Below are 20584 nucleotides of genomic sequence, written 5' to 3'. Positions count from 1 at the left end.
GGTCATTTTTAAGTCTTTTGTCATTTACAGACAGTTCTGGGTGTACTCTGATGCTTTCGCAAAAATGTTCCTATAAAAGGGTTTCATCTTCAAGGAATTCATGGAAAAGACTCTGACAAGTACAGGTTTCTGGTAACTGACCATACTGCTGAACTGAATGAATAAGCATTTTCAGAACTCTAATGGAAAACTGATGAATTCATAAAAGTGCTAACAAAAGATCAAGATGAAAAAAAATTAATTACATGGGACTGAGTGAACTGATGAGGATGATTATAATTTTTGTGACTTTCTGTTTGAATTAAAAAAAAAATCCCACAAGGACTCGGAGGCAAAAAATATACAAATCAATTTTCACTGCAAAGTAAAGGAGCTGTTACAGTGGAGGATTACTGGACTGAATATCAATATTACGACATAGTATGAGTGTGTTTCATGTTTGGTAATGGCAATCATTGTTGCTTTTTTTGTGGTCATCCATTTACAATGCTTGGTGTCAGTTTATCTCTTGTAAAAATAAAATACAGTGTGTGTGTGTGTGTGTGTGAGAAAAAAAAGAATAACTGTATAAGTAAGGGGCTGACCACTAGTCTGTACGGCATGTGGATTTTGGAACGTTTAACAGATGTTTATCATGATTTGATTCGTGGCTTGGGTGGCAAGTCCTCTTTCTGGGCGTCTTTTGCTTGACAGAATCCCAGCACATCTCAAGTTCCTGGATAGTTTACGCATCCTCTTCTGCCAGATATCTAGGGGGTTTAGTGCTTGGATGTCAGGGTGAGTGTTGATGATACTCGGAAGATCTGGGGAAGCATGTTACTAAGTTGGTAAAACATTTCTTCAGAAATGCTCTGTTAAGAGGTAAGAAAAAAAAAGTTTGCACTTGTTAAATCATCACTGATTAAAAAAATGTTTAAGTATTTTAAAACATGGAAGTCATGGCGGTAGTTCTAGACATGGAGTGTAATATGTGAACACTATCTTTCAGAGCTGATTTAACTGCACAGCTGTGGGCAGGGGTGTTTCTCTGGATCCAGCCTCTGAGAACCTACGCTATTTCTGTCAAATAATAAATCTGATTACCAGAAAAAACCCTAGATAACAGTAGTGCATTCAGTGATAAGTTTTGCTAAATTCTACATAGAACACGGAATCATTCTCTGCTCATGTCCTTCTTTATGAATCTATATAACATAAATGTGGGGCGGGGGAGGAAAGATGAGTTAAGTTCAGCTTTGGGGTTTAATCAAAGATCCCTTGAGTGGCAGATACTAACATCTTTGACAGTAAGTTAAGTGCCTTGATGGCATCCAAACACTTCTCCCCTTAAAACACAGAAAGCTGCTAGCATTTTCTTATGCTATTTTGAGTTTACTGCAGTGTGCCCAGCTATGTCTGCGAGGAATATCACAACAGAGACTGAACTGGGGTGAGAGCTGTCCAGATAACACACCTGTGGTACCAGAAATTGCACTGTCCTAGAAATTCCTCCATCCCATGAAGCCATTTCCATCATGAAACCTAAAATAGAACAACAGACTTTGCTGAATTATGAGTTCTGGTCTTCAAACCTACCAGTCCTTTATTGAAAATAAACTGAATTTTCATCGTGGGGCTGCACGTCTTGACTTTTTAGGTAGCTACTTGCCTGTAGGAAAGGTTAAGCCTGAAGGCCAGATAAACTTCTGCAATCCTTATTTCTCCAGGCCAGAGAGGTTTCACATAGTTCCGTCAAAACACTTGTAATGATCATTTCTTAAGTCCTATTTTGCCTCCACACAATGAAGCCAAAACAGGTTATTAAAGATTAATTAAACACATAGTTCTATTTTCTTTTCTTTTTAAGAAAATAAAAGGTAAGAGACAGTAAGCTCCATCAATGTCCAAATAGCCTCACATTTCAAGAGGTCTGGAGGGAGTTCCCTGGCGGCCTAGTGGTTAGGATTACAGGCTTTCACTCCTGTGACCCGGGTTCAATCCCTGGTCAGGGAACTGAGATCCTGCAGGCCGTGTGACACGGCCCAAAAAAAGAGGAGGGCTGGAGATTTTATTTTGTGGTTGGAAAAAGGTAGATAAAAAAGCCGCTATGAAATATTTGCTTGTTAAACCATTTAACTGAGGCACCAGATGACAGGGGTAACTGCTACAATTCTTTCTCCTGGCTTGCTCTACTTTCAATATTTTCAAGGAAGAAATATAGGTCGCTGTTGTTAAATATAAGGTTCTGTTTACCTTTGACACACTTAAACACAAGTTCTGCTCTCCTTAAGCACCACGGTATAGTCATTTCCTAAAAACAGAAACAAAACAAATCATGTTTTTAACTGAACTTTGTAAGAAAGAAAAAAATATATATATGGTCAGATTTTAATTTATCTATAATGTTGATCATCCACTTACAGGCAACCACTAGCTAATTTCAGCTAGATTTCCTCTGGTTTTTAGGCATGTAACCTGTTCCAGCTGTTAGAATATACTTGTGGAATGCAAACTAACTGAATTAGCCTAGTCAATATAATTTTTAAAATGAACATTCCCTTAAAACTTTCTACATAATTAACTCTAAAGACAAATATATGTGACATAGGAACTCCACCTACTTCTCTCAATATGTTAGCATGAATAATTCTATTAAATTGTACAATATTTGAATAAGCAATGCATTAAAATGGTTTCCTTGGGGCTTCCCTGGTGGCGCAGTGGTTAAGAATGTGCCTGCCAATGCAGGGGACACGGATTCTGTCCCTGGTCTGGGAAGATCCAACATGCCACAGAGCAACTAAGCCCGTGCGCCGCAACTACTAAGCCTGTGCTCTTGAGCTCGTGAGCCACAACTACTGAGCCTGCGAGTCACAACTACTGAAGCCCATGAGCCTAGAGCCCATGCTCCGCAACAAGAGAAGCCACCTCAGTGAGAAGCTCTTGCACCGCAACAAAGAGCAGCCCTCGCTCGCCGCAACTAGAGAAAAGTCCACACGCAGCAATGAAGACCCAATGCAGCCAAAAATAAATAAATAAATTTAAATTAAAAAAAATGTTTTCTGTGTATAACATGTTATTACAAAGTACCAGAAACAAACAAGCGCCCTATCCCAGCCACCTAACAAACCAAATGAGCTCTTTTTTGGACGCTCCTTCCTAACCCTTGACCAAATGAGCGCATGTGTGCTGCAAACCAACCAACCCACACATTTATACTTTTCTGTGGTCATGATCAGCGATTGTGCCATTTTAAATTCTATTTCTTTTCACTATTATCAAATTACTTTCCCATGCTGCAAGTCTTTGTAACTGTAACAATAAAATATGTTTATTAATTCATTATGGTGATCCTTCATCTCTTTGGGCCTTAGGATCTCTTTTACACTCTTAAAAACCACTGAGGACTACACTGAGCTTTTGTCTATGTGGATTATGTCTCCTGATATTTATTGCATTAGAAATTAAAACAGAAAAAAATTAAAATATTAATTTCATTTAAAAACGATAAACCCACCATATGTTAATGTAATGTATTTTTTTAAATGTAAAGTTACTATATTTTCCAAAACAAAAAAATTTGAGTCAGAAGAGGGGCAATGCCTTACAAATCTACAACTCTCATTAATGCCTGGCCTCACGGAAGACATCTGGACTCTCACATCTGCCTCTGCATCAATCTGCTGTGTGATCATACAGCTTCGGGAAGAATTCAATGACGCTCAAGCAAGAATGAGAATGCAAAAGGCACAGAATGTCTTAGTATTATCATGAAAATATTTTTAGTTTTGCTGACCCCCAGAAGGGGCTAGCATCCTGGGGGTATCTTCAGAACACAATTTAAAAACTGCTGTTTTATTGAGTTAATGCATCATAATTTATTTAAATGGCCTCTTATAACTCAATTTCCCCTTTTTGTTAATAACATTGCAGTGGACATATTTATGTACATGATGCATGTGTGTATCTACATCTATAGATGTCTTGTTTTTTGAATAATTTCTTGGGATACTTACTCCTATAGATTAGTGAAATAAAATTCAAGTTTTTCCCTAAAAGGTATTATCAGTTTACATTAGCCATTAGCAATGTATGCATCATCCAATTTCATCATATTGTTCACCAGCATTTGGACACTTAAATATTATTTAAAACATTATTTAACATATTTACTAATTTAATAGATCCAAAACAGTATCACCCTGATGGCTTTTAAAAAATAGGCTTTATTTTTTGAAACAGTTTTAGGTTGACAGAAAAATTATGAAAATGGTACAGAGAATTGCTATACACTCCCACACTCAGTTTCCCCTGTTAACATCTTATATTAGTAGAGCCCTAGAAGTGAGGCTGTCCACGTACCTATCAAGAATAAGGAGAACATACGACACAAATGAACTTATCTACAAAACAAAAACAGACTAACAGACATAGAGAACAGACTTGTGGTTGCCAAGGGGGAAGGGGTCGGGGGAAGGAAGGATTGGGAGTTTGGGATTAGCAGATGCAAACTATTATATATAGGATGGATAAACAACAAGGTCCTACTGTTTAGCACAGGGAACCATATTCAATATCCTGTGATAAGCCATAATGGAAAAGAATATGAAAAAGAATATATATATGTATAACAGTCACTTCGCTATATAACAAAAATTAAACACAACACTGTAAATCAACTATACTTCAATAAAATTTTTAAAAAAAGGAATAAAGAAACCAGACTACATCAAACAATGGCAGGAAAATCCTTTAGCACTTCTAATCTACTTTGGGTTTTCAGCGATATGTACATCTAAAGCAATAGCAGACTACAACAACTGAATTTTTTCTACATTGTAAAATCACAATTGTGAAGTTATAGGAATTCGGGTGATGACACTGAGGTGAAATAACCAACACACACACAGACACAGACACAGAAAGTCCTATTTTTAACAATTGACAGGAGAAAATTAAGAGAGAACCTAAAAGTTCATTTTGGAAATGTTTCCTCACCAAATAAGGGCTTTAGCCCTTATCATTTAAAGAGCCAGATGAATCAGAGGCTGTTAGAAAGCAGCAGCTAGAATCTGATCTTCCAAGTACCCCATGTACTTTTATTGAACTTAATCATAACTGTCAAATTGCCATGAGGTCACTAAAGGATTTCTATTTGCAGTCAGTTAAAAATTAAACCCCAAATACATTTTTATTCTTTCTACTGGGTGCACTATTCTCTTTGTAAATGCAGTACTATAAACAAATTACTTAAAAACCAGAAAAAAACCTGAACTACTATTGATATCTTATTATTAACTCAAATCCATAGTGCACGCAGATTTCCCCGGCTTTTACCTAATGACGTTTTCTGTTCGAGGACCACATCCAGGACACTTCACTCTATTGAGTCATTATGTCGCCCCAGGCTTCTCTTGCCCTGAGTTTCTCAGACTTCCCTTGTTTTTGATGAGCCTGAGTTTTGAGGAGGGCTGATCAGGAACTCTGTAGGACGTCCCCTATTAGAATTTGATGTCTGCATCATGATTAGACAGAAGCTATGGATTTGGGCAGGAAGACTACAGAGGTGAAGTCTCATTTTCATCACACTATGTCAAGGGTAGATAATCCATGTGATTTATGACTAGTGATGTGAGCCTGGAACACCTGGCTGGCGTGGTGTTTTTAAGGTCCCCAGTCCTGACCTTCCCCTCTGACCTCTGTGGAAAGAAGTCACTAACTGTGGGCAGCCCACACTTAAGAGGTGGAGATTTTGTGCTCCCCTCCTTGAGGATGGAGTACCTACATAAGTTACTTGGAATTCTTCTGCATGGGAGGTTTGTTTCTTCTCCCCTATTCATTTACTTATTCGAGCATTTGTTTATATCAGTATGGACTCATAGATATTTACTTTATATTTTGGGTTATAATTACCTAACCTTCTCTCAGTCTTGCTCTAATTGGCCTCTCCGGCATTACTCACACTTTTCATGAAACGTGCCGGCCCCTCTCCTGGGCTGAGTGTCACTGAGCTATCCCAGGTCTTCACCCATCTCTGACGGTCTCTGCGATCTCAGGTCTAGTTATTGCTATCGCTTCCCACGCAGTTTCCTGGACCCCAGAATTTCCCCTTCGAACTGATTTGGCTGATTTATCTGAAATACCTTTCTGATCACATTAGACTCCTGTTTAGTAAGTTGCAATTGCTTCCTACTGCCGCATGAATATCATCTAAGACTCTTTAGTATTTAAGGCTAATTACCTTAGAACCCACACTATCTCATCTTCTATGACTTTTAAATTAAAAAATGAGGTTTCACTCCAGCCTGCCTGTCCGCCTTTTCCTGAACATGATCTGCAATGCCTGTCACCCACTCCTCCCATGTTCCTCAAGCCATTTCTTTTGCCTAGAATGCCCTCCCCATTCTTTCCATCTGTTGAAACCTGCTCTTCCCTCCCTAACCGTCCTCTCCTTCATGAAGTACTTCCTAGTTCCCCAGCTACAAATGGTGTCTCTGAACTCCCAAAGTACTTTGTTTTTGTTTTATCTCCATGATCACATTTTACTTTTTTGGGGGGGGGTGGGGGGCGGTGGTAGAGGAATAGGTAGGGAGATGGGATCTATGTCTTCTTTACTAAGGTGTGTGCTCTCTAAGGGCAGGAGCCACTTTTTATTTACCTTTATGATGATGCCTCCTGCAATACTGAGCATACAGATGCTCAAGCATACAGGTTGAGTGAGTGAATCATTTATTATCCATGGACATTTAAAAAGAAAGTGACTTTCTCTGTAGCTAGAGAATTAGGCTTTGAGAGGAAACTACTTTTTTTTCTTTTTCTTTCTGACTGTGCCTCATGGCATGCGGGATCTTACTTCCCCGACCAGGGATCGAACCCGGTCCCTCAGCAGTGAAGTGCAGAGTCCTAACCACTGAACTGCAGGGAATTCCCAGGAAACTACTTTTTCGTGTCCAAGATACTTTTAAGATTGATAAATAAAAGGGGTCTCGTTGCCAAAAGGGCTAAAACGTAAAGAATCCTCTTTTCCAAGACTCTGGAAGCTTATAAAAATGACTAGTAGAATTGCCTGATGTTTAAATTAAGTTTATAATACGTCTTAGCTTCAAAGTTCAGGAAGAATATTTCCTCGTAACTGCCAAGGCTGTTACAAGAGAGCCACGGTGCCTTACGGGAGTACACACATGCACGGAGTGACAAGTTTTTGTCTTTTGGCTTATTTCTGCCTAGTTTTAAAAAATGTACAGAGGGAGCAAGGTGACTAAGAAATACCTACCTGCGGCTAAGAGGAAATGCTGATAGCTCTGAAAACTACAATAATAATGTCTTACATTTACATGGAACTTTACAATATACATGATTTGTATCTCACAAAAAAACAACTTTTATAAACTTTTTCGTTTAGGACACTGAGAAAGGTAGAGTAAACCACTCAAGGTCACGTGACAGTCTGAGACCTGCATTTTGTCATTTTCTTAACAGTATCTTTTGATGAGAAAAGGTTTTAAATCTTAATGAAGCACAATTTATTAAGCTTTTCTTTTACGGTTTATGTTTTTTTGGTGTCTTAACAAATCTCTGCTTAATCTGATACCAGGATTTTCTTTTGTGTTTTCCTCTAGAGGTTTTATACTATTAGCTTTTTTGGCTTAGGTCTATGATCCATTTTAAGTTAATTTTTATGTATGATTCTGAGGTAAAGCTCAAGGTTTTTTGTTTTCCTGTATGAATACCCTATTTTCCCAACACCACTTGTTGGAAACACTACACTTTCTCACACTGAACTGCCTTGGCATATCTGCTGTAAATCAAATGACCATATATGTACAGATTTATTTCTGGATTCTTTATTCTGTTCCTTTGATCCACAGTCTATTCTTTTGCCAGTGTCACACTTTACTGGTTATTGTAGCTTGCTAAGCTTGTAAGCCTTGAAATCAATTGCTGTAAGTTCCCCAACGTTGTTCTTTTTCAAAATTGTTTTGACTGTTTTAGGTCCTGTGTATTTCATATAAATTTTAGAATTAGCTTTATCTCCAAAATCACCTTATAAGGATTTTGATTGGGATTTAAATCTATAGATCAGTTTGAAGAGAACAGATAACAGTACTGAGTCTTCCAACCAATGAACATAGTATATCTATTTATTTAGGTCTTTTAAATTTCTTTCAGTAACTAAAAACTCAGTTTTGTAGTTGCTAGGTCATTTTTCACAGCATCTTTTTACTTGAAGACATTTTAAGCTTGTCTTCAAGCTCTCTAAACACAGTAATCAACTATTTTATGCTCCGTGTCTCACAATTCCAGTGCCTCAAAAGTCTTTGTGTATCTGTTTTTAGGTTTCATTGTTCCTGTTGGTTTTCATTAGTGGTGTTTTATTTACTTACCCTTCACTTGCATTAAACATTTTATTGAAGGATCATATGCGGGAATAAATGCTAAAGTATAACTGAGTATTTGCATCACCTTAAAATGCTACTCTAAAACATAACATTTTTTCAAAATACCATGGAAATAATCAGAATCAAGGAATTATTACTATTCATACTATTATAATAAAGCACGTTTTTACATATAAAAAAGCATTATCTGACAGTAGCTTGTCTTATCTGTAATTTATTGTCATCTACGATTAGCCTTTGAAACATCTCAGGCTAAGGCCAAGGCTAAGCACTGCTTACATGAGGACAACCATTGTGCAGTGTGAGCACAGAGCTTCCGAAGGGCCAGGCTTCAGCACCAACATACAGAATACATATGATCCCACTGTATTAAAGTCAGGATCATGATGGAAATGATGAAAGACTGAAGCACAAGTTAGAACAGGGATAGTTCTAGTGGTTTGACCAAAAGTAGATGGAAAAAATCAAGTCCCTTCACTGCCCCACTTCTCCAAAGATCATCCCCTTTTATCCCTCAATATCTTGCTTTCTTGCTTTTGGTATGTGTGGTTAATAGCACGGTCTAGAGCAAATATCTATGAGCCAAATTAATACGAACTCTTCAGAATGATGTGAATTAACGCAAAGTTTCATCAGTGCTATACAGAGAACACACCAAAATACCAGCTCCGGGCAGGATCCCAGGATATCTTCGAAGTGACAGACAATTTAATTTTCAGATGATATGAACACTCACATTCTGTTTACTTTCGCTTAGCGCTACTTAGCAGCAGGTGGATCAGAAAGGAAACTAGAAAGCTGCAGGCACCTGCATAAATACACACCCAGGTGGTTTTTAAAACCCCCATTTGCCCACACAGAGGCTCCATCTCAAGCACCCCCGTCATTTGTTCTCTGATTGAAACCAGCACCTGAAAAGAATGGCTTTGAGGACTCTAAACCACAAGCTTTAGAAGTCAACAAGGTCACAAGAAGACATGATTTACTGGGTGTCATCGTGGGATGTGGCCTGTAGTCCTGTAAGGAGCTCTCTTCTGGAAGTAACCCTTAGTATATATTATACAGTAGGTGGCGTCTACAACACAGTGGGTCAGGTAAGCACAGAACGCTTTTGATCATGAGTTCTAACTAACAGCCAAGTGACTAAATCTTAGCGTCACATCTGTGAGAGCACATGTGAAAGAAATCCATTGAAGAAGCTGAACGGATCATGTGAAACACTTCAGACTTCGGAAATGAGGCAGGAAACTGGGCCCGGTGGCTATACTTTAGATGATAAGTGGGCACGGCACACACAGAGTAAATTCTAAACCTGTGAAATTGAAATGAGGATGCCAGTTCTAATTATGATCACAGACAATATCTTCTATCTAAAGTTAGTGGCCGCACTTTGACTACCTAACCTGAATCTTCCAATTAGAGTAAGGCTGAACTGCAGAGGTGATTAACTGGTATATACTTTTAGGTCTTCACTGTGTGTCTTAGATGGTAGATATAAGAGTTATTTCCTGGGTTTATGCACCCCTGAGGGAAATTGCAAGACTATCCTTTATCTCAAGCTTGTGCCTCGGAGGTTCCTGACACACTCATATGAATCGGTTTCATAAGCATCAGCAGAAGGTGAGAAACAGCTGTCTGTCTTTCTCATTTTTTATGTTCAACAATCGCTTTGGGAAATTATTTGACTGGATCTACCAAAGCTAAACAGGTGCCTGGCCTACCGTCTACGAATTCCATCCCTAAGTATGTATCCAACAGAAATGCCAAAACATATGTTCTAGAATGTTCACAGCAACATTCGTCGCAATAATCAAAACCTGGAAAGCACCCAAATGTCCACAAATAGTAGAATGACTAAACAACTGTGGTCCAGTCATGCAATGGAACGCTATGTGACAATGAGAATGAGCAATCTACAACCACAAACGGTACTATGGATAAATTTCACACACACAATACTGAGTGAAAGAAGCCAGATATGGGAGTATGTACAATAGGATTCCACCCACATAAATTACAAAAACACACCTAACTAACCTATGCTTTTCAAAGGTGGAGGGAGGGAATGTGGGTTAAGCGATGGGAAGGGAGCACAGGGCGACGCTGGGGTGCTGGCTGGTGACGTTCTGTTTCATCATCTGGGCGTTGGTGATGCTGGTGTTCAGTTGGTGAAAATGTGAGCTGTATATTTATGTGTGCTTTTCTTTATGTGTATTATATGCTAATAAAAGGTTAAGAACAACATCTGCATCAACCACAACAATTATAACAACTAAAACCCTTCAGTCCCAAATGATTCAACAAGTTAACAGCACAAAGAAAAGGAAAGGTCAGGAACTCAGGATTTGTGACCTGCACGTTCATTCCCCGGCTATCAGGTTAGACTGAACTCCAGGATGACAGTGTCTTCAGATCACAAAGATCTACAGAGATAAAATTGGTAAGAGCAGGATGTCTTCCTTCTTGCCGATAGATTATTTTTTCCTTTCCTGTTTTTTTAAACTGCAATTCATTTCTACAGCTGTTTTTATCGACGCTGGGACATGGACTGTTTCCGACACTGTCATCATTACCTTGCACACACTGCAATATGGGAACTGAGAGTCTGGCAAGTCTGTTACAGGAAGAAAACAAGAGCCGAAATGCTTTGGGATCCTTGCACGAAAGCTAAGACAAATACTGCCTCTATATCCTGTGCAGTGTTGTCTGAGTTTGTAGGATAAACTTCTTGACCTGAATGGATGTTTAAATACGACCAATGGGAGGATGGTGGCTCAATATACTTTCGTGAATTAAAATGGACACTCTGGAAACAGACTTAATGTTCTGCAGCTGGCTGTCCCAATTTAAAACCTGTAACCTTTGTGACACTGTGGGAGAGGGCACGCTATAGTATCAGATGTCTGGAAGTAAATCCGAACTTAGTGACTTTTGGAAACACTGTTTTTGAGGTTGTTTCCCACCTACATATAACCATTTTTATAAACTGGTTAACCAGGAGTCCAGCTGCAGGAATGTTTGGATGTTTCCGTGTGGCTGGAATTCATCACAAACTTTCTTTGTCACTCCCCAAAGACTCTTTTATAGATGGACTAGTTAGTGACGCTAACGATGGCTAAAAATTCCTGATGGGACTAAAACTTTATAAAGCTACAGTGGGAAAAACAAAACAAAACATGTTGGTCAATCTCTCCTAATGCCGTATTAGGTATGACTGAGGCTGAGAAATTAAAAAGTTTGATGCAGCTTGCATCTGATGGAGCCAGAATTCTTTTAATCAAAACGATAGTGTGTCTGGTAAAAAATACAAATGAATTGTAAGTGGGAAATCATTTAAAATTATCCTGTCTTATATGGAATTGATTTTTTTGTGTGTGTTTATATAGAGTATCGCATTTAAAATGAGGTGCCCTATAATGTGATGAGTCTAACTGGGGACTGAGTCACTCTAAAAAGTACGATATCAGATCTTTTACCCTGCGCTTTACGATACAGTATTTATACACATCTATTACTTTGGTAAATAACTTTTAATAATCGATGATCAAACTTCCTTCCTTTCACAAGCTGTACTTGCCAGTTAGCCATTTTGCTTTTTAAAAAAGTGCCACTCAAAACAAGCAGGCACCATGTTGCTGACATGGGTTCCTTCACCACGTGGGCCACTGGCTCTCCCAGAAGGACTTGCCTGCACCCGTTTGTCTTGAGGCTGCTTTGCTCCTCCAGACTATCTGAAGTTGAATTTTTAGTCTCTGTATTGTATTTCTACAACTTATCCCTTCTAACCAGTTTTTATGTAGGTAAGGGACGAAAGCAGGAGAGAAAGCAAACAGCCATGGAAAGAGATTTTAAAATTAAAAACATAAAATAAAGTTCAGTACATCATAAAATGAATGAATGATTACGCCACATTTTGGTCATAGAAGCCAGCACTTGTATTATCCTAAGAGCATCCTTGAGAAAACGTTAAAATGAGGCTGGCTTCTTCCCGTCATCTAGCTTCTCTTTCTATTGCCTATTAATGCCTACTCAGAGAATGCAAACTAATTTTAATGTTAGCCAAAGCCAAATACAAATGTGGAGGTAAATCTAAAGCTACTTAAGACAAAAATAGACGAGAAGGGGGAGGATTAGGGGCACATGCCTTATCCAAAGCTAAAAATAAGTCTGGCTTTCTAGTTTACCTACTATAGGATAATGCTAGAGTTCTTCTGAACATATATGGTTAAGGATTATTCAGTTTTATGTTATATGTCACTCAATTCTATTGATGACATATAGGAGATGCCGATAGGAGATGCCAAGCCTCATTAGTTAAACAGAGCTTTTACAATGTAAAGTGGATTATTATTATTATACAATATCTTAACATTTTCAGAAAACGTTGGTATTTTTCTATCTGCTTACCTCTGACATATCATGCACCAGCAGGAGAGGAATACTTATTGTTGTGATGTCATGAGTGCAGCAAACCTTGAGTATGTTTCGGAGACCCATAATGGCAGGGTCCCGAGCAGTGATGTTTCCCGATTTCACGTTGTCGTCCACACAAAGATGGAAAGCAACATGTATTTCTGAGAGATTAGAATGCCGAGTAATGTAAAATTCTCCTGTGAACAGCAGATACAATCATGACTTTCAAATGCATAACTCACACTCATCAGTGGGCTTCATAAACAACTGTAGTGGGCAGCCAGTGTGTTGAACCAGCAGAGGTGTTATCAGGAATGTCTGTTGGACTCAGGAAGCATATATAATTAGTGCTCCTTCATTCTTGGAAAGAAGGGTGATGAAAAAAGAGGCCAAATGTACCTTAGGTTCCTAAATTGGTATGAAGAGACCACCAAGCTTATTTACTCATAAGTAGGTCAAATGAGTACTCGTCATCGCTATATTGATGTAAATGCTCAAAACGTGGTACTGAACTCAAACTTAACATGTAAAAACAGGCTCCTTGATGACCTGTCTTCCTTGCACCCTGAACCTGCTTCTCTCCATCACGGTTTAGGGGTCCAGTCCCCCTCCCGTTAGCTGCACAGGACAGAAACCAGGAGTTGCCCTTAATTACTTTCTTTCTCTCACTGCCTCTTCCCCAATCCAATTCACCACCAACTATTTTCAGTGTATCTGCAACATATACCTCAAATATCTCAAATCTGAACATTCCATTTTTATTGCTATCACCCTAGCTCATGCTACCATCATTTCACTTCGGTTTCTGTAATAGCCTCTTAATTAACCTCTGCTCCTAGTCTTGCCCATCTACAAACCACATCCACATTTGCAGTTAAAACGATTTAAGTATAAATCAGATTATATCACTCTCCCATTTAACGTGGCTCACATGACACTCAGGAAAAAATCCAAACTCCGTCCTCTTGTCTCACCCTCTGCTCCTGCCTAAGCCACACAGACTCTCCTTAAGATCTTCAGACACACAGGGCTTGTTCCCAATCCAGGGCCACTCCCCAAGAGAGGCTTTCCCCCAAGATTCTGGTCGACTGACTGCTTTTCGCCAATCACACCTCAGAGTGAAGGTCACCTCCTCCCAGAGGTCTTCCTTGACTGATCCATCTGACTGATATAGGACTCCCTCACCCCTCACTTATTCTCTTTCACATTGTTCTATGTTCTTCTCAGCACTGAAATTCTTCTGTTATTTGTTTATGAGGTTATTTTAAAGGGACCACTGTTTACATGCCATGACTGTAGGGATTTTTTTCTCTCTTGTTTAATGTTTTATCTCTGGCACGTGGAACAACAGGGCCTGGAACATAGAAGGTACTCAGTAAACATCTATTCACTGAATGGGAAACAAATGTTTTGGACTGAATGCCAGCACAGTGTTTATCAAACCTTAACATCCAGGCTTTCTACCATCACTCTATCTTCTATGTAGCCACGCTAGCCATTGGCTTTTATATTCTGCAGTTTCTGTCAATATAAATAAAATATATAAAAAATACATTTTTATAAACATACCTGCCTCACTGGAAAATCTGTTACGTCCTTCTAGGAAAACTCTGCTCTTCTAAGAACTATTCTTCTATCGCTAACCCACGTCCTCACAAATTCTGCTCATCCTGGCTTCAAAGTCCTTATCTTAGGATTTTACTTATATTTACTTATAAACATATAGTATTTTTGAAGTATTGAATATACTTTGGCACAATGTTTAACCATTTCCAATTACTAGTGTACATAAGCTGTGCCCATGGATGCCACTGAAAGGCCCCAGGCAGAGGTCTTTTTTTGTCTTTAACTTATACAATAAAAGAACTAGATAAGCAGTAAAAGAGAAAGGCCAGGGACTTCCCTGGTGGCGCAGTGGTTAAGAATCCGCCTGCCAATGCAGGGGACACGGGTTCGAGCCCTGGTCCGGGAAGATCCCACATGCCACAGAGCAACTAAGCCCGTGTGCCACAACTACTGAGCCCGCGCTCTAGAGCCCGCAAGCCACATCTACTGAGCCCTTGTGCCACAACTACTGAAGCCCACGCGCCTAGAGCCCGTGCTCTGCAACAAGAGAAGCCATGGCAATGAGAAGCCCGCGCACTGCAACGAAGGATAGTCCCCACTCGCCACAACTAGAGAAAGCCCGCGCGCAGCAATGAAGACCCAATGCAGCCAAAAATAAATAAATAAATTAATTTTAAAAAAAAGAGAAAGGTCAGTGACAGATCTAAACAAACCAGACAAAGGAAAAGTAAAAAAAAAAATTGTCCGGCGAGTAGTAGTATAGCAATTTCCCTGGCAGGCAATAAAAGATGCAGACTGCTTATCAGAGACCCAGTGTATCCAATGAAGCGTCTCACCTCTTGAACTCCTACTGATGGTTCACATGATGGTACTCATAGCATTAAACATGGGCTACGGTCCAGGACTGAGGCTGAGGACTTAGTGGACAAGTCAGGTGCTCCTAATCCCCAAACTGGCACTGCTTCATTTAACCTCAGATAACCTGTCCTGGGCCTCATTTTACCCGTTAGTAAGATGGGGGTCTCGGAGCTGGTAGTAGTAATCAAAATAACATAAAAAGGACCAGACTGGGTGTTAAAAAGATCTGGTCTCTAGCATTTCTTGGCAGAATGATCTTGAGCAAATCAATTCAACTTACAGATCCTCTGTACTTCGTGAATTAAATGGGGAAAATAATGCCTGACTGCTCTCCTCAGAAAATCGTTTTGAGAATTAGATGATATAAACTACAAATACTTAGATAATGATAAAGCAAACCCACTGGTTAAAAGATACATAAATCAAACTTTTTCTTTGCAACTTCAAAATCTAAAAGCATTCTGTGATTTGGATCTTTCTCACCTCCTGTACACTTCCTGGCCATGCAGCATCCTTTACCCAAATGGAAATTCAGATGCTATCAGCATAGCTAATTGAATTGTCACTACTTCTCTGCTAATGAGGACTTCTGACACAGTCTTCTGATTTGCTGGTAATAATGAGATACTAACCTATAGGCTTTTTCCAAAAAGGAGCAAGAAGGAAAATAAATACAGCAGTAAAGAGTTAAGTTTAAAAAAAATCAGACGTTGGTACCTCCGGAACAGATAAGACTGGCACATTTTAAGAAAGCCACAAAATATAGATGATTTAAATTATGGATCTACGAAGAGAAATACAATAAATCCTGTCTCAATGAAGGTATTTTTAGATGGAGCGGAGGACAGTTTCCTGTTCCACATAGTGGAGGAAACAGCATGTGGTGATGCAATCTGCCACTAACATTATCCACTAAGGTGGGCTATCTGAGGTGGGAGCATATTCGGAAGCTGACGACCACAAGCGAACTGGCCAGGAGACAAGATGAGCACCAGGATTAAACGGAATGTGACCTATGTGTAGAAAATCCGGGGGAGGAAACAAACTTGGTTGTTTATGAACCTGCAACATTTACCGTTTGGCTTAAAAGACTTTACACTTATAACGTCTACAAATAGGCCTTCCCTCTTATGCCCTGTCATACAAACACTGCCAAGGATCATCAGAGTGCATTCAACCTGGAAGAGGATCAAGAGAGTGAATTTCCAGTTGATAAAACAATATATCCAAGAATAATAAAGCAGATAAGAAACGGAAAGCAGGAAAATTTATGGGGAAATGGCAAAAAGAAAGGTTCTAAATCAGACGACCCGTGTTCTTTCCACATGTTCAACTGTTCACATCTCTATTTAGTATTGCTTATTTCATAGTAAAAATTATTTTTTGGTTCATTTAAGAAACTAAGAAACAATGTATAAAAGAGGACATTTGAAATAGCAAATAATGATTAGACGTATGCAACTGCTTGAGGAAGTTTTCTTGTATGGATCCAGGAAAAGTCAGTGCTACTATAAGAATAAAGATTTAGTTGCAGAACATTGTGACAGTGCGTTTATAGATGATAGATACAATGTTCTAAAGTGATACACTGACCAACAAAAATTGTATAAGGTACACCATAAGAACTTATGTTTCAAATCGATGATTTCAATGTATGTGATTATAAGGAGATTGCAGTTTAAAGTAAAATAATACTTACCAGGTAAAATATTTAAATAGTTTCTATCTGTATTCTTAGTCTTATCATCACTTCCTCCATTTCGGTTTCCAGAATCTATTCATAAGGTAGTAATGCAACGGGAAAGAACAAAATAACATATGAAAGCACATTACGACTACTATTCCCCAAACAACCACAACAACAGCAAAAATTTACTAAGGATCTCTAGGTGCCAGGTAGTCAGATACATGCTTTACATGGATGGTCTCATTTAATTCTTACAAAATCCCTCTAACCACAACCCTGTGAGGGACTGGTGTTCTCTTCACGTTATACACAGGAACAGAGGATTAGATGGGTTAATTCACTTAGCGAGGAAGGCACAGGTAAGTGGTGGAACCAGGTCTTGATCCCACATGCTCAGACTCCAAAGCCTGTGGTCTTGACCACTTTAGACTTGCCAATCCCCTATTTTTCATCTGGGAGGTTCAGGGCACTAAGTGAACTACACATAAAATAACTTCATTAGACAGTTGTGGGGTGGCCAGCTTTATTTTTAGAATCTGAGTCACTGCTGTTGATATAACTTGTTCAGGACGATAAGCTAGTGGTTAGCAGCACCAGGAATCACCTGCTATTCAGCCCATTCCTGAAATTTGTTACTTCTTATCTAACACTATATACAATTTCTTTCAAACAGACGGGTGAGATTCTGTTTCAAATGGAATATTTTTCTTCAGATATTCAATAGTTTTTCTTTCTTTTTAGGAGGCATGATATTACTTTGAGGGATAAATGTTGGTAAAATAAGATATATCGCATTTGATCGTTCATTATTATGGTTGAACACAAATTATTTTATATATGTACATATATTTTTAATAGAAGATACATCTGAATTTTATAAGAATTCTATGAGAACTGAAAACTGCAGGATGAATATTAGCATTCAAAGTAGTTATCTTTAAGAGGCTGTATATTTATTCAAATTAAATATAAAGCTATATTGAAATGGCCTTCAACATCAGAAAATCACTTGAAAACAGAACTTCAAATGAGTAAACTGAAAATACCAAGGGAACCTTATGGTTTCAAAAAAGTTCTGAATAAAAGTAACCTAATATTTTTACCCACTGACTACTTTGAGTAACTGATTTACAACATCATACCCTGTAAATGCATATATTTTATAAATAGACAGAGGGAGAGAGAAGCATAGAGAGAAGACTCCGTGTTGCCAGAATCCACATGTAATGCAACAGTCTGATTCTCATACAGACCCATGTAATTGATAGGCTTCGAATAAATGTCTGCTCACAGTGCAGAAAACAAAAAACGATAAATGAAGACTCTAATTTTGTTCACATAGGATATGAACAGACAGAATCCCTACTAAGTAAACAAGAAAGAACAGTTTATAGTCCATCTCCCTTTCCATGTTTCAATGGTAATACCTTGTAATACTAAGAAGATGGCTAAATTTTTTTAATGTGTATAAAACATGTACAAAAAATGAAGTTGCTTTTGGCTTATCATGAACCACAGAAATATAAAGATGCTGATATAATAGGCACAGTGAGAAAAACAATGGAATGTCTTAGAATAGACAGTACTTGCGTATCAGGATGTAAACGTGTAGAACAAACACGTGGGCATGCTCAGAAAAGGAAAAGATGGCGAAAGTATTTTTGCAAAACTCTTCTATAACACACGGGTTCCTCTAAGAAAGTAGTCTTTTATAAACCTACTTGTTTCACTGACTCACTTAAACCACAAAATAGTTGCTTGAACAAGAACAAAATACTACCATGATGTACACACGTTGCCTTAACCGTATGTGGTTTAAAAACTTCCTCTCATAAATAAACTTTGCGTCCTCCGCCTTCTCCCACACCTGTCATGATCTCAATCTTCATGCTTTTAGTTACTACTAAGAATAATAGTTGAATGTGTCTGATCACATCCTTGCTAGTTTGAATGAGATGGAGGAAGGAGATGGCAGAAGAATAAGAGGACAGACTGTAATTTTCTGAAAGGTCCTTCGTTGGGATACACTTCCACACCGATTTCCCAAGACTCAGCCTGGCTCTGTTGTATGTGACAGACATTGCCACTACAAAGCCATGGTTACCCGGAGTGGAAATACAAACTGGCGGGGCCGCTATGGAGAGCAATTGCTGACACTATCAAAATTACAAATGTATGTGCCCTTTAGCTCAGGAATTTCTCTTTACAAATCTATTCCATAGATATGCTCAGTCACGCATGACGATATATGTGTAAGGTTATTCATGCATTATTACTTATAAGAGCAAAACTTTGGAACAGATAAAATGTCTATCAATAGGGAACTGATCACTAATGGGATATCCTGCAGGGGAACACTATCCAGCAGTGAGAAGCTCTAAGGATGCTCTTTCTGTACAGATATGAAATGATGTCCAAGATAAACTATCCAGTGAAAAAAAGCAGAGGACAGAGAAGTGTGCAGAGAAAGTTGCCATTTGTGTGAAAAGGCAAAATACATAAATACACACATACACCCGCTCACACACACATACATAAACATGTCCGGAAGGTACATGTGACACAGCACTGGCTGCCTCTGGAGCAGGAAACTGGATGGCTGGTGGACAGAGATACAAAGACTTTCACTGTATGCTCTTTTGTACAGTTTGAATTGTGAATCTGCAGATTGTTTTACCTATTTTAGAAATGATTAAAATATAAATAAAATGCTTTTTAAAAAATCTACTGAATAAACATGAAAACTACCGTGACTGCTAATCAAGTTGAGCCTAGAGAGCTGCATTCTAGAATTCTAGCATCAAGAGAACAGGAGGAATTCCTCATGGGATAGAGAACAAAGACACCAAGCAAAGATACAGCAGTCTCTCTCTCTGTTTACTAAAAGATACAAAACATGTGAACCCAAAGTATATAAGGGTTTCTTTGAAACACTGCAGTTGCAAAACAAACAAACAAGACAGACATCCAAAGTACCAGAAGTAGATTTAAAGGTCTGACCAGCAACCGTTTAAAACCCTGCCGTATTTTATTTCCTGGGCAAGACATCAAGTTTCCATAAGAAATAATAAAACACTGAGTATGCACTCAAGCCAGATAGAAGCATGTATTATAATTTTATGCCTGTGACATAACATGAAATGTCAGAAAAATAAGAAAAACACACCTTATGTATATTTTTAAATGAATACTACTCTTATATTTTTTAGCTCCTAATTAAACAGACTTATGGCACCAATTTAATTTTTAAAAAGACTACTTTTTAAACTTTCATTTTTCAATTAAAGATAGCAGAACTACTCCATAATTTGTTTTCTTTTATGTCTTCCCTAAGGTCTCCTTAGGCATAAATAGAAATCTTCTGAAGAAAAATGCCATGAACTTCTTCCATAGCTTTAAAATCATCTTCCAGTAAATTTCCTAGAAGGATGTTCAGATTGTGGATAAATATAGAAAAAGCAGGACATAATTCTAAACTTAGTAATTTTTTAAAAGAACAACCAAAACTAATTCTTGTAACTGACTTCGTGCTACCTAAGTGGATCAAAGATGGAACATATAAAAAGTGTATATTTTGGGCTATTTACCCTATGATTTCAATGTCCTTTATAGTACTAATTATATCCATTTTAGAGATGCAGAACTTGGATCAAAAGATCACCAACTTTCCACTGAGTGCCTA

At 38.3% G+C, this 20584-nt stretch overlaps 1 protein-coding gene across 2 annotated transcripts in view; it reads right to left on the bottom strand.

The window, feature by feature from the left end:
- Positions 1-758: 758 nt before the first annotated feature.
- FERRY3 (FERRY endosomal RAB5 effector complex subunit 3) overlaps positions 759-20584 on the bottom strand; it is a gene marked incomplete at both ends in the record, with an annotated part of 35313 nt that continues 15487 nt past the window's right edge. For both annotated transcript variants that reach the window (XM_079715872.1, XM_079715871.1), the window contains 5 exons: positions 759-851; positions 1454-1521; positions 2233-2290; positions 12786-12988; positions 16915-16989. In XM_079715872.1, the coding sequence (XP_079571998.1) occupies positions 759-851; positions 1454-1521; positions 2233-2290; positions 12786-12988; positions 16915-16989 (497 nt within the window). The remainder of the gene's footprint in view (positions 852-1453; positions 1522-2232; positions 2291-12785; positions 12989-16914; positions 16990-20584) is intronic.

This window comes from Hyperoodon ampullatus (genome assembly GCF_949752795.1).
Source record: "Hyperoodon ampullatus genome assembly, chromosome: 11".
NCBI classification, from domain to species: domain Eukaryota; kingdom Metazoa; phylum Chordata; class Mammalia; order Artiodactyla; family Ziphiidae; genus Hyperoodon; species Hyperoodon ampullatus.
Note: the sequence above shows the minus strand (reverse complement) of the source record. Positions and strands in the feature narration are given on the sequence as shown.